This window comes from Bidens hawaiensis, unplaced genomic scaffold (assembly GCF_021521415.1).
Source record: "Bidens hawaiensis isolate Kalapana, Puna unplaced genomic scaffold, B.hawaiensis_p1.1 tig00001412_1, whole genome shotgun sequence".
NCBI lineage: Eukaryota > Viridiplantae > Streptophyta > Magnoliopsida > Asterales > Asteraceae > Bidens > Bidens hawaiensis.
The window spans coordinates 1,264,289-1,275,675 of record NW_027491079.1 but is presented as its reverse complement, the minus strand read 5'-3'; the positions used below and the strand labels follow the sequence as shown (position 1 = coordinate 1,275,675).

Genomic DNA, 11,387 nt, shown 5'->3' with positions numbered 1-11,387 from the left:
AGTCTCTCTATGATACAACTACTACAGGGAATCCCATGTGACGAAAAATAAAAACCATAATTACGATAACTAGAAGTTGGAAAAGGAAAAATAAATTGAAGATTCCAACATGCTCTCTTAATAATTAAAATTTTAAAATAATTAGCATTTACATAAACTTACACATACATGCCTCATATGTGAAGTTTAAAAATTATACTTAAAACAATTCTGAACCATTAACACCGTTATATTAGTCATTCCTTTAATCATCATTAATTCATGTTAACCAAATTGTTAGGGTCAAGCTATTCTACAAATGAAACAAAAATGAGAAGAATTTGTAGCCACACAAAAAAACCTATAAAAAAATTAATAAAAGAACCATAACTCAAATTTAATAAAAAAACGAAAAAAGTAAAAACACAAAAATGTTTCCACCGTCTTTCTCGTTCTAAAAAAAATGTTTAGTGAAAAACACTATTGTGTCTTTTTGTTTATCATTGTGTTTTTTATTTATTTTTGTCATTAATTGTGTCTTTTTTTTACATTGTGTCTTTTTTTTATATATATTGTGTTATGTTACTCAACATTATATTATATTTTGTTCGGCATTGTTATATTTTGCGATCTATTGCGTCTTTTTTTAGTTATGATTGTGTATTTTGTTTATTTTCGTCATTGTGTCTTTTCGTCGGTTTTTTTTTTTTTTTTGTTTTTGAATGGGAATGATAGAGGAAACATTTTAATTTTTTAAATTTTTTCGTTTTTATATATATTTTAAGTTATGATTTTTTTATTATTTTTTTTTTTGAATTTATTTTTAATGTTTTTTTTTGTGGTTACAAATACTTCTCACAGTTCTCATTTTTATCTCCCTTTATATTTTAACGTTACCCCAAATTATTAAAGCAAAAAGTTCGATATAAGTCCGGTTTGAAAACTTTGAAATACCATGTAGAAAGTTGTCAAGTATCTAGGCATGTTCAAAACGGTTTGGGACTAGGAACCGGAACCGGTTCCTAACCGGTTCCTATATTCAAAACCCCCTTTTAAACCGGTTCCAAGCTCGAACCGGTTAGGGAACCGAACCGGTTCTCCCACCCTCGGACCCCTAACCTATCTAACCGGTTCTTACCGGTTCCTAACCCGGTTCCTGTACCGTAACCGGTCAAAAAACGGCTATTTTTGACCCCAACGGTTAAAAAACGGCCAAAAAAACGGTTAGGAACCGGTTCCGGATGGTTCGGTTCCAGAACCGGTTCCGGTTCGGTTCCGGTTCCTACCCGCCCCCACTCAGAAATGCAAGAACCGGTCACGGATCATCGGGTTGAATCAGATAGGGTCCGGTTCCTACAAAAAACGGGTAGGAACCGGTTCGGGTCCACCGGTTCGGTTCCAGGAACCGGTTTCGTTGAACATCTCTACAAGTATCTTCTATGTTCTATATATGCTGTATATATCATCACTGAACAAATTTCTTTATGATATTTTAGAACAAACATTTTATTACGGACATATTATATAACTTTATATAAGTTTATTTATTTTATTTTCCAATATAAGATATGATTCAAGATCATGTTTTTTCATCAAGATCCAGAAATCGATTTCATGTGTGCACCTTTGCTATTACATATATGTAACTCATGGGCAAGGTTATACTAAATAGAGCCTAAAACAAGCCAAACTTGAAACTCAAAATTCTCGTAAGTTAAACAAGTAAAACTCTTAGTCTAGACGAACATAAACTCAACTTGTTTATACCCCTTATGACTACCAATGCTTATGACCGTCTATGTACATAGAATGACGGATGTACTTACAGGGTATCAAGAATAAACAAAAATAATAATAATAATTCATAAATTCTCATTTTTAAAGTTGATTTTTCAACAAATAGCAGACATTATCCCTGACCCTCATCATATAACTCAATCTAAAACTGAGAAAACTTCCATATTTACAAAAACTCACTTAATTTCACAACATCATTATCCAGATTAGACATCAAAGTTTACAAAATCCTTAAAAAGATACAGTAAACGAGTCATCAGACATTGTTGGATGTCATATAGTTCGGTTACACTCGTTCATCCATCTTTGATTCTTCCTGTTTGATATCAAACTGATAACGACATGATTAATATTCAGACCCAGGAATAAGTATTAAAATGATGTTTATAATTTATAAATAATAATAAACATACCAAAAATCATTCCTCGAGAATAGCGCGCCCTAAATTAGTAGCAAGAGCCACCCTAACCGAGCTCAGGGCCTGAGGCGGCAGTCCCACCTCGACGTAATCGGGCCGCAGCCTCGCCACCGACAATTCTTGCAATTTATTTAATAAAAGATTAGTCTGAGATACGTTCAGCAGTGGCCGCTCTCGCCAGTTGAGCAACTTCAACTACAAATATAAAGATATAATTATATAAAACATAGCACATTATCAAACTAAACGCGAGAGAGAGATAACAAAAGGTTGATAAATAACTAACCGAATCATACAGAAGAGGCAGCCAAAACCGTTGAGGCGTGGAAGGATTTTTCATAAGCTGATGTGTCGCAAGACAAAAGAAATCATTATATAATGTGATAGTTTGTAAATAAAATGTGTTTATTTTACATACCAATATTAAGGTTTCGCTGGCTTTTCGAGCAGCATCGGTTAAAACACCATCTTGAACCTGCTGCAGAGATTTCTTGAAATCCCGATACCTATGCAGCATCAATTATATAATTTTATAGTTCAAAATAATACAATAAACAATAAATAATAGAAATTTCTAACTAAAGTCAAAACGTACTTATGAAGAAACTCGAGACCCCCCGCGGTTCTAGATTCAGAGCCCAATAATTCTATTAATCCTTCCCATTGCTACAAATATAATACCAACAACCAATTATTCGTTTTTTATAATTTATAGATGATACACACTGAAACACATACCTGAAAACTCTCATCAGAGATTGACTTTCCGACAAAGTCAAACAACTTCTGAGCGATTCTGTTAAGACGAGTTTCATCTTGGGCTTGTTGTAGCCAAAAAACGCCTGCACCTTTTCTACCGTGCTTCCAGTGATGCACACCAGCAATCTGTTTTAATAGTAATTATTATTCAAATTATACATTATAAGAAAATGGTAAATCAGAAACGAGTATTACCTTCATCGCATTGGAGCTCACAGTATCAAGATCATACATACGACATATCTCAATGTTTTTGAGAAGAACTTGACTGTGATATGCGGGTTGCTTGTACAGCAAGATTTCCAACAATCCAATTCCATGTTTCACACAAGATATCAAATATATTGGAGCGATCTGTGAATAAAACAATAAATTAATAACTACCTGACATAATTGATTACAGTAGTTTGAAGATTAACATGCACTTACTTGCCAAGTTAAGGCATGAGAAGCTAACACTTGAGCATAAACAAGTCTATGGGATTCCTCTATGCTAATTCCACCTAAATTATCACGTTCTTCTTTTAATAGAATTTCTGCCTCAACACTGCCAGCTGTCAGCAACTCTGTAGCATGGGCAATCATCCTACCGAAAAAAAAAATTATAAGGAGAATTCGTGATAAAAAGAAAACCATAATAATAATAAATATTTACCAGGGACCAAATGATCTTGAGCACTCGGCCAATACAACCTGAAAAATTTTTAATTTAAAGATGTTAGTATGTTACATTTACAATAAAATTAACAACTTTTAGTAAGCCTGTAAATGAGCCAAGCGTTCAGTGAACCATTCAGCATGAAGTTTGATTATTTAATAAATGAATGAACATGAACAAAACATTTTTTGTTCATTTAGTTAAATGAGCGAGCATGTACACATGTCTCGTTTGTTCATTCATGTTTGTGATGTCCATTTATTACGTTTGTTCAATTACATTCATTTATGTTTCCTTAGTTTAAGTTCATTTATATACGCTAGTTTATATATTCTTTAAAAGTTTAGGCCCACTGCAATTTAGTCTAACTTTATGAAATTAAAAATATCACACATCGCAATTTAGTTTAGCCATATTAAGCTTTTAGGCCAAAAAGTTTTGACATTCATTTTTACTTCTAATTCTGTTTGGTCAGTCATGTTCATTAATCTATGTTCAGTTATGTCGGTTTGTTTATGTTCAGAGCCGTAAACAAGAACAAGTTCAATTTCTTAACAAACACAAACAAGAAACCCCCGTTCGTTTACTTGTTTCGTGTTCGATCGTTTGCTTAGTTAAAGTTAAACAAGCGACCACAAACATGACTCATTTGGTTGGTTTACAGGCCTAATCTTTAGGCCGCTCATTACCTCCGTATTTTCTTCAAGAATCCCAAGTATATGTCTCATGAGTTTATTGGGATTAGAAATTGGTTTCAACTGGACGCATTTTTGAGCTAGAACATACATACTTTCTAAACCCTGCACACATAATAACCGTATTGATGGCACACATCATTAACAAATTGTGGTTAATGATTGGTCAAATGAACTTATGATACAAAAAGTAATATCACTGACCGCAGTGAAGGGCCTGACATATAGAAAGTGAGCAATATATAACTCAACCCAGTGACAGGTGGCACTCGACAAAGTACTTGTGTTTCCCAACAAAATTTGAAGCAAACTTTTAAGGTTTTCTTTAGTTTGATTATGACTGCACTGAAGCCAAAATGCACTGCAATCCAATTTGGTTATTTGTGCTCGCCATTTCTCCCATGCCTATCAGATATCAAATATTAATATACTTATTTCATAAAATTTCATTTAAAAGGTTATTGTAAAGTGTAAACTGGTTAAGCTTCTTACCCTCATGAAATCAGACTTGTTAAAATAACATTCACCTAACTTTCCATCTGGTAAATCTGCACGCATACGTGGCATTTTTGATACGAGAACTGCAACTGCTTCTACAAGTCCATTCTCTGTCTGTAGCATAAATGGCATTGATAGTTGATACACTCTACAATGAACTACATATAGTCATTACTTTAGAAAAGTATTTGATTAAACCTCACGACTTCCTAGCTGATTAAGCTGATAAGATCCATGTAAACGCAACAACTTCACCTACAATTGGCATTATAAATGTTTACTTCATGGTTACAATAACACGTTTATTCACGATTTGTGATTCAAGCATGTATGCTCACCACAATGTCTAGCCAGCCGACTGCAAGTGCTGAAGATATTGCTTGCCAATATGCAGGCTCATTTTCAACAACCTGAGAAAAGAATAAAAATTTCATAATATGTATATTTAACATGTTATAGACTATACACAAAATGTATAAGTTATATGCAGTATCAAATTATCAATTCCAAACCTGCATATTAATAAGTTCTGCTTGAAACTCAACCAGTTTTAAATGAACACTTGGCACTTGCCCAGAGAACAGAGTATCATAATCCTGATGAAAGTATAACCATAAATGAATTAACTGTAAAATAACAATAACGGTGTTTAAACGAGGGTTAAGTTAGGAATCCTTACAGATAACCAATCAACAAGCTGTTCCGGGATCCAAGGATGCGATTGTTTATCTGCATAAAATATTTCCAGAAGCTCCCATGCGGCTTTCAAAGAACTTGGCGCCTCAACATTCTATCATAAAATTTATATAATTTAATGGCTCTTAAAGATACAAAATGCAACAAATTTAACAATTCAAGAACAGAATTACCTTCAATACTCTCTTTGGATCTTCAATTAAAGTGGTAGGACTAGATTTCTTGCTTCCTAGAAGCGAATTTATTTCCTTGCTATACTCAAGAACATATTTTGACCTAATTCAATGAAGTGTGACAGCATTCTATAAGAAATCACTTCCAGATGCATCATGAGCACAATCAGAAATAACTTCAAAAAACCTAATCATTTTGTTCGTTCTAATATCCTAATGATAACAACCAGGGCAGTAAAGGAACCAAACAAGGCCTTTTTCATGTTCGTCCGTTCAGATTTATTCAAACAAGCAAACGGTTCACAAACACCTAAACGAACGAAATTTCTTGTCCGTGTTCGTTCATTAAGAAAATGAACTTGTTCGTGAAATATTTTATTTGTTTTAGCTAACCGAGAATGATCAGTGTCAAAAGTTCAATCCAACAACAAGTTTGTGTTGGTGTTTGTTTTAACATTCATATTCATATGTTAATTTATATATAAAATAATCACATAATACTCATATATACTTTTGTTTAGTAGCTAAGAAATTTGCATAAATCTATACGATAATATTAGAAAAGTCATTAATAAATATTTTAAAAAAACACCTTTAATGAACAAACATAAACAAACGTTAACGAATTGAAACAGATCTGCATGGCCTTTGTTTGTGTTCGTTCATATTAAACAAACCAACATAAACAAACTTCCCGCCAAACAGTTCACCGAACATGCGGTTCATTTACAGTTTACAGCCCTAATAACAACCGAGTAAAAAAATCACACAATTTTCAAATTTGGGGATTTGACTTCCCTAATTCTAAAGTTCAAAACCACCAACACTTCCTACACTAACAATTTACACTACAATTTAACCATTTCAAAACCCTAATCCCTAAATAAAACAAATACAGCACAATTACCACTCGCCATCGTACGAAACCGAGTGCCGAAGCTCCGCCAACGCCTGCATAGCATTCTTCTTATTCTGCAAATGCGCAAACGGCGCCACTGATCCGTACGCTATCCTCCGCCACCGGGCAGCATCATTGATTTCCGAATCCACATCTTCACCGCTCAGCTTCAATTCCACCACCTTGCCTCCGGATTCGTCGTCAGTTGTGGTACTGATGGTTTCCGGTGACCGGAAAACAGTGACGCGTAGAGAGTTGCCTTGGGACCAAGAGATGGAGAGACGAGGTGTGATTGGAGGTTGAAGGCCGTGGTGGAGAGTGTAGAGTGTAGGTGTGTTGGATTGTGGAGTGTATGGGATGATGGTGGATGATGATGAGTCGCCGGAGGGTGTGAGGAGGCCCGGCATGTCGCCGGAGATGTGGGATTTGGAGGTTGTTTGGGTGTGTATTTTAGGGCTTCGAAGGGTTTTATCACCCGGGGCTGTAACTGTTTGACACAACTCGAAACCCTACATAAAAAATGGAAAAGTTTTAAAAGTGAGTTGGTTTCGGGTTAATCCATCGGGTATTTAAAAAAAAACTTATATATTTATACTTTATTTTTCTCGTAGAAGAGGTTCATATTACTCATTTGTTTTACTGACTTTAAATTTTATCTATTTGTTTTCAAATAAATCTTTTAATATATTTGATAAACGAGTTATTTTCGGGTTGACTTGAATTTTTATATGTGCGGGTTAAAGTTGAAATTTTTAACATGAATAATAATAACAATAATAATAAAAATAATATAGAGCATGCATATTGAAACACTCGTAAATAATTCACACACGTTTCACCTTTTTATGCTTTATGGTAACTTTTACATAAAATTGCACTTCCGTTCTTTATGAAATGATCCTTTTTAGGTTTAGTGTTTGGCACGGATTTCGTTTTGTCTACCAAGTACCAACTTTCTTCAACTGAATGAGGCAAAATCAATTCAATCATTGATCTAACCTTTTATCAGCCCAATATAGTTTTCAGCACGTCACCGGCTTTAAAGTAGACTTCTTAAAATCACTACATATTTTAGTTGCAATTGTAATTTCCAACAAAAATAACAAAAACAAACAAACATTTGTTTAGCATTTTCTTAATCATCAATAGTGACAGAGGTGTATAACCTTCAACCAAATGATTGTGGGTTTTAACGGGACGTGTGGTTAAAATGGATTAAAAAAAAATAACTGTAAGAAAAAGGTCAATAGTTTTAAGAAGTTAATTATGAGATTTTAGTTACTTTTAATCTAACAATCTTGCAATCTACATATAAATTCATGGCTCCAGTTTCTTAGTATACAAACATTGTTACAATCTATTCTTATTTTGCCAATACAAAATAACTTAACAATACAAAATGCATCATTTTCACACACCTAATATCTACAAGTAAAGAAGGATCTTCAATGCATATATGTTGAAGATTCAAGACTCTCTTTAACCATCCCCTTAAATCTTTCTCTTCATAATCTTATCCTTCACACCCACAAGCATATTACGATAATACATTTCTAACCGTACAAGCGTATCAGAATCACAAGACTCCAACATGTCGTCCCACGATTTACGAACATCAAAAGAACCCGACTTCATTAAAGAAACCGGTATATCATTCGCCTTTTCGAAAGGTCTCCCAAAAATCGAATCATGAAGAATGCTAGCATAACTTTCCATTATATAAAGTTCCTTTTCAATTTCTGTCACATCTTTTGAACTCTCTTCTTCATATGCTTTGTCGCTGCTCCCGACATTAATCGTTTGGGGCTCGTTTTTCTCGAAATCTTGGTCTAACGGTGGCCATAACACGAGATTCGGGTCAAAAAAGTCAACCACTTGACCGTTTCCAAGAACCCCACTTCTTCCCCTCCCCCAAGACCAAAGCGTATACCCGTTATCCGCAACAAGAACAGTATGGGCTGCCCCACAAGCCACTTGTATCGGGCCGGGAAAGTTTGACCCATTTGACCCGTGTTGACCATTACACGAGATCACACGTGGAGTAAGCGCATCTCCACCTTCATTCTTCTCATAGCAAAGGCCCAGCCCGTTTCCCATCCCCCACGACCAAACATCCCCAACCGATGACACCACACTCGTATGAAACAAACCACAGTCAACCGATGTGAACCATACATTAACCGGTAAAGACTTAACAATTTCAGGGTGTAACGCCTTTTTATTGGTCCCCTGCCCGAGCTGCCCGTTTTCCCCAAGCCCGAAAGTCCAACATACACTTTTCAAAAAATCACCATCTTCATTTTTATACGCAAGTATAGACGTGTGGAAGGCCCCACACGCAAGTTCATATGCTGCCCAAGATGATTCAGTACTGAATGTTTTAATCATTTGAGGAGCTGCCCGGACCTCGGTATCTCCTAAACCAAGCTGCCCGTGATTGTTGTTGCCCCATGCATAGCATACAAGATCACCACCACCTTCATGGGTTACATCTGAATTAACCAATGCTACAATGTGTTCATTTCCGCATGCTACTTTGACCACGGTTTGACCATGGAAGTCCCAAACGGGCAGTGGAGTTTGTGTGGCGAGAAGTGTGAATTCTTCGCCTTCGTTTGGTGTGTCTTGTGGCGGGCAGTTGCCCCAAATCCAAAGTGACCCGAGATCGTCTATTGCGACTGACATCATGCCTCCGGCTTTCACAGATGATATCTGCAAGAAGTTAAGTAATTATTTATATGGATATTTTGTAATCGTGCCTTAATATCCATGCTCTGATACCATGTAATCGTGAAAAACGATAACACGAAAGAAAAAATGAAATGAAGATGAGAGAATTTTATTGCTCCAGAATCAAAATTACATTCAAAATGAAACTAACAAACTACATATATACAACAACATATGCGGCGCATATGTTGATGAACACAACATATGCGCTCACATATTTAGACCTTTTAATATGTAATGAAGATTGTTGTTTAATGTTGGTACCTTAAGTCTTTTTTCAGTCTTTGTTATTGATCCATCTGTAGGGCTTATACCGTGGAATCCTTTTACCAAAGATGGAGCCAAGGAGTTCTCTCCGTTGACCCCGAGTTGACCATCTATATTGGTGTCAAGGATGCAAAAACTTATAACACGGGTGACGAAGTGGTAAGCGTTTGAGTCCCCTAGCAGAGGTACTGAATTTTGCTTTCAATCCCTTTGAAGGTCGTCTGCCTTGCGCAAACTGTTTTCACTTGATCATTCGGGTTATTCGAATTAGAAAATTTTGAAACTGAATTCGAATTCAAAGACATATTCAAATACGGTTTGATTTGAACAACCCGAATTGTTAGACGAATAAATAAAAACAAAAATAAATAATATATATAAAACATGGCTTGGATCAATAAAAATGGCTTTTATCGTGAGAATTGTACAAATAACTAGAGTATTTATATTAACACTAGATTAATTATTATTACACTATACCTTTTGAACTAGAGTAATTAATATTACACTATTTTATTTTTCATAACTTAATTACTCTGGTTCAAAACTATAATTACTTTAGTTATTTGTATGTTTAGTACAGCTAATTTTATTTGTACCGGATCTCACCCTTAAAAAACATATGTAAGTTTTTATGAAAAATAAAATTTATATAATTCAAATAATTGGGTAGTTGGGTTCAAAATTTATAGATTCGAAGACCGAACTAGAAATTCTGTTCGGATAAGGACCCAAATACCCAATTCGAGTTAGGTTCCAATTGAATTTTGGGTTTTTCGTGCCCAATTTAAATAATGAACACCCTACCTGATCCAATTAGTTAACTGGTTCTCAATGTTAAAAAAGGATGCAAAATATATTATTTTTTACATTAAAACATTCATATTTGGGAATGTTAGCAATCCAATAAGTCTTTTAACTCTTTCTTAAAGTCTTAAAAATGAATATGATCACCAAGGATACAAGTATTGTGACCCCAGCTCCAAACTGACCCATCATCTGTAACATATCAAAACAATAATTTAAAATCAGAGAAAGAAGAATGATTTCAGTTCCATTATTTAGATTAATTTTATACATAACATGTTGCATAGCATCCTTTCAATTCACAATAACATACCACTAATTCTAGGCTTAATTAATAAATAGTAAACAAGAACACATAATTACCCGAAAGCGCAAGACTATGATAAGACCCGGCCGACACTCCCACGATTTTAACCCTTTCGCCCAACTCGGCTGAATTAAACTCAACTTTGGCGGGAAAAAGGTGATCGGCCTCTGATCCAGTACCGAGGCGGCCAAAAGTTCCTCTTCCCCATGAATATACACTTCCATCACCTTCACAAATAAAAATAAAATCATTACACTTTTTATTATTACATTAACTACATATACTTTGTTTTCTTCATAAACTTTCGTATCATTTGCTATTATGCAAACAGCCAACAAGCTGCGCTGCCAGCCCTTTTTAATAGCAAAACTACATATTCGATTACCGGTGAGAGCGAGTGTGTGAGCTTCTCCGGCCGCAATTGAAACAACTTTCGGAGAATCAGCATATGTTGTGGCGTCTTCCATGATCACTCTTGTGTGTTAATATTACAGCTTAGAATTTAGTCTTTTTATATGATATAGACCTTGGATGATGCATCATCAAATTGACAACTACCTACGACTTCAAATCAAACATATGTCCTGCTTTTGAGCGGTTGTCAATGTGTTATGTTACGTCCGGTTTATATTTTATTATTATTTTTTCAAGTCATTGGCTAAACGGAACTGTTATTCACTTTATAGATGTTACTTGAAACAACG

General features: G+C 34.9%; 1 protein-coding gene and 1 pseudogene across 2 annotated transcripts; both read right to left on the bottom strand.

The window, feature by feature from the left end:
- Positions 1 to 1,904: 1,904 nt before the first annotated feature.
- Positions 1,905 to 7,010, bottom strand: LOC143575574 (nuclear pore complex protein NUP85-like). The gene is made up of 18 exons (XM_077059911.1): positions 6,582 to 7,010; positions 5,675 to 5,777; positions 5,485 to 5,595; positions 5,318 to 5,401; positions 5,144 to 5,215; positions 5,004 to 5,060; positions 4,800 to 4,919; positions 4,512 to 4,712; positions 4,302 to 4,412; positions 3,610 to 3,647; positions 3,384 to 3,540; positions 3,150 to 3,308; positions 2,934 to 3,080; positions 2,791 to 2,861; positions 2,614 to 2,701; positions 2,482 to 2,538; positions 2,190 to 2,390; positions 1,905 to 2,107 (listed from the first exon to the last, which is right to left on the bottom strand). Exons 1-17 carry the CDS (start codon positions 6,977 to 6,979, stop codon positions 2,196 to 2,198), a joined length of 2,169 nt encoding a protein of 722 aa, XP_076916026.1. The 5' UTR covers positions 6,980 to 7,010; the 3' UTR covers positions 1,905 to 2,107; positions 2,190 to 2,195.
- Positions 7,011 to 8,017: 1,007 nt separating this feature from the next.
- LOC143575585 (ultraviolet-B receptor UVR8-like) lies at positions 8,018 to 11,151 on the bottom strand (annotated as a pseudogene). The gene is made up of 5 exons (XR_013142796.1): positions 11,069 to 11,151; positions 10,740 to 10,910; positions 10,533 to 10,568; positions 9,567 to 9,679; positions 8,018 to 9,284 (listed from the first exon to the last, which is right to left on the bottom strand). The product of XR_013142796.1 is annotated as an ultraviolet-B receptor UVR8-like (transcript).
- Positions 11,152 to 11,387: the final 236 nt, after the last annotated feature.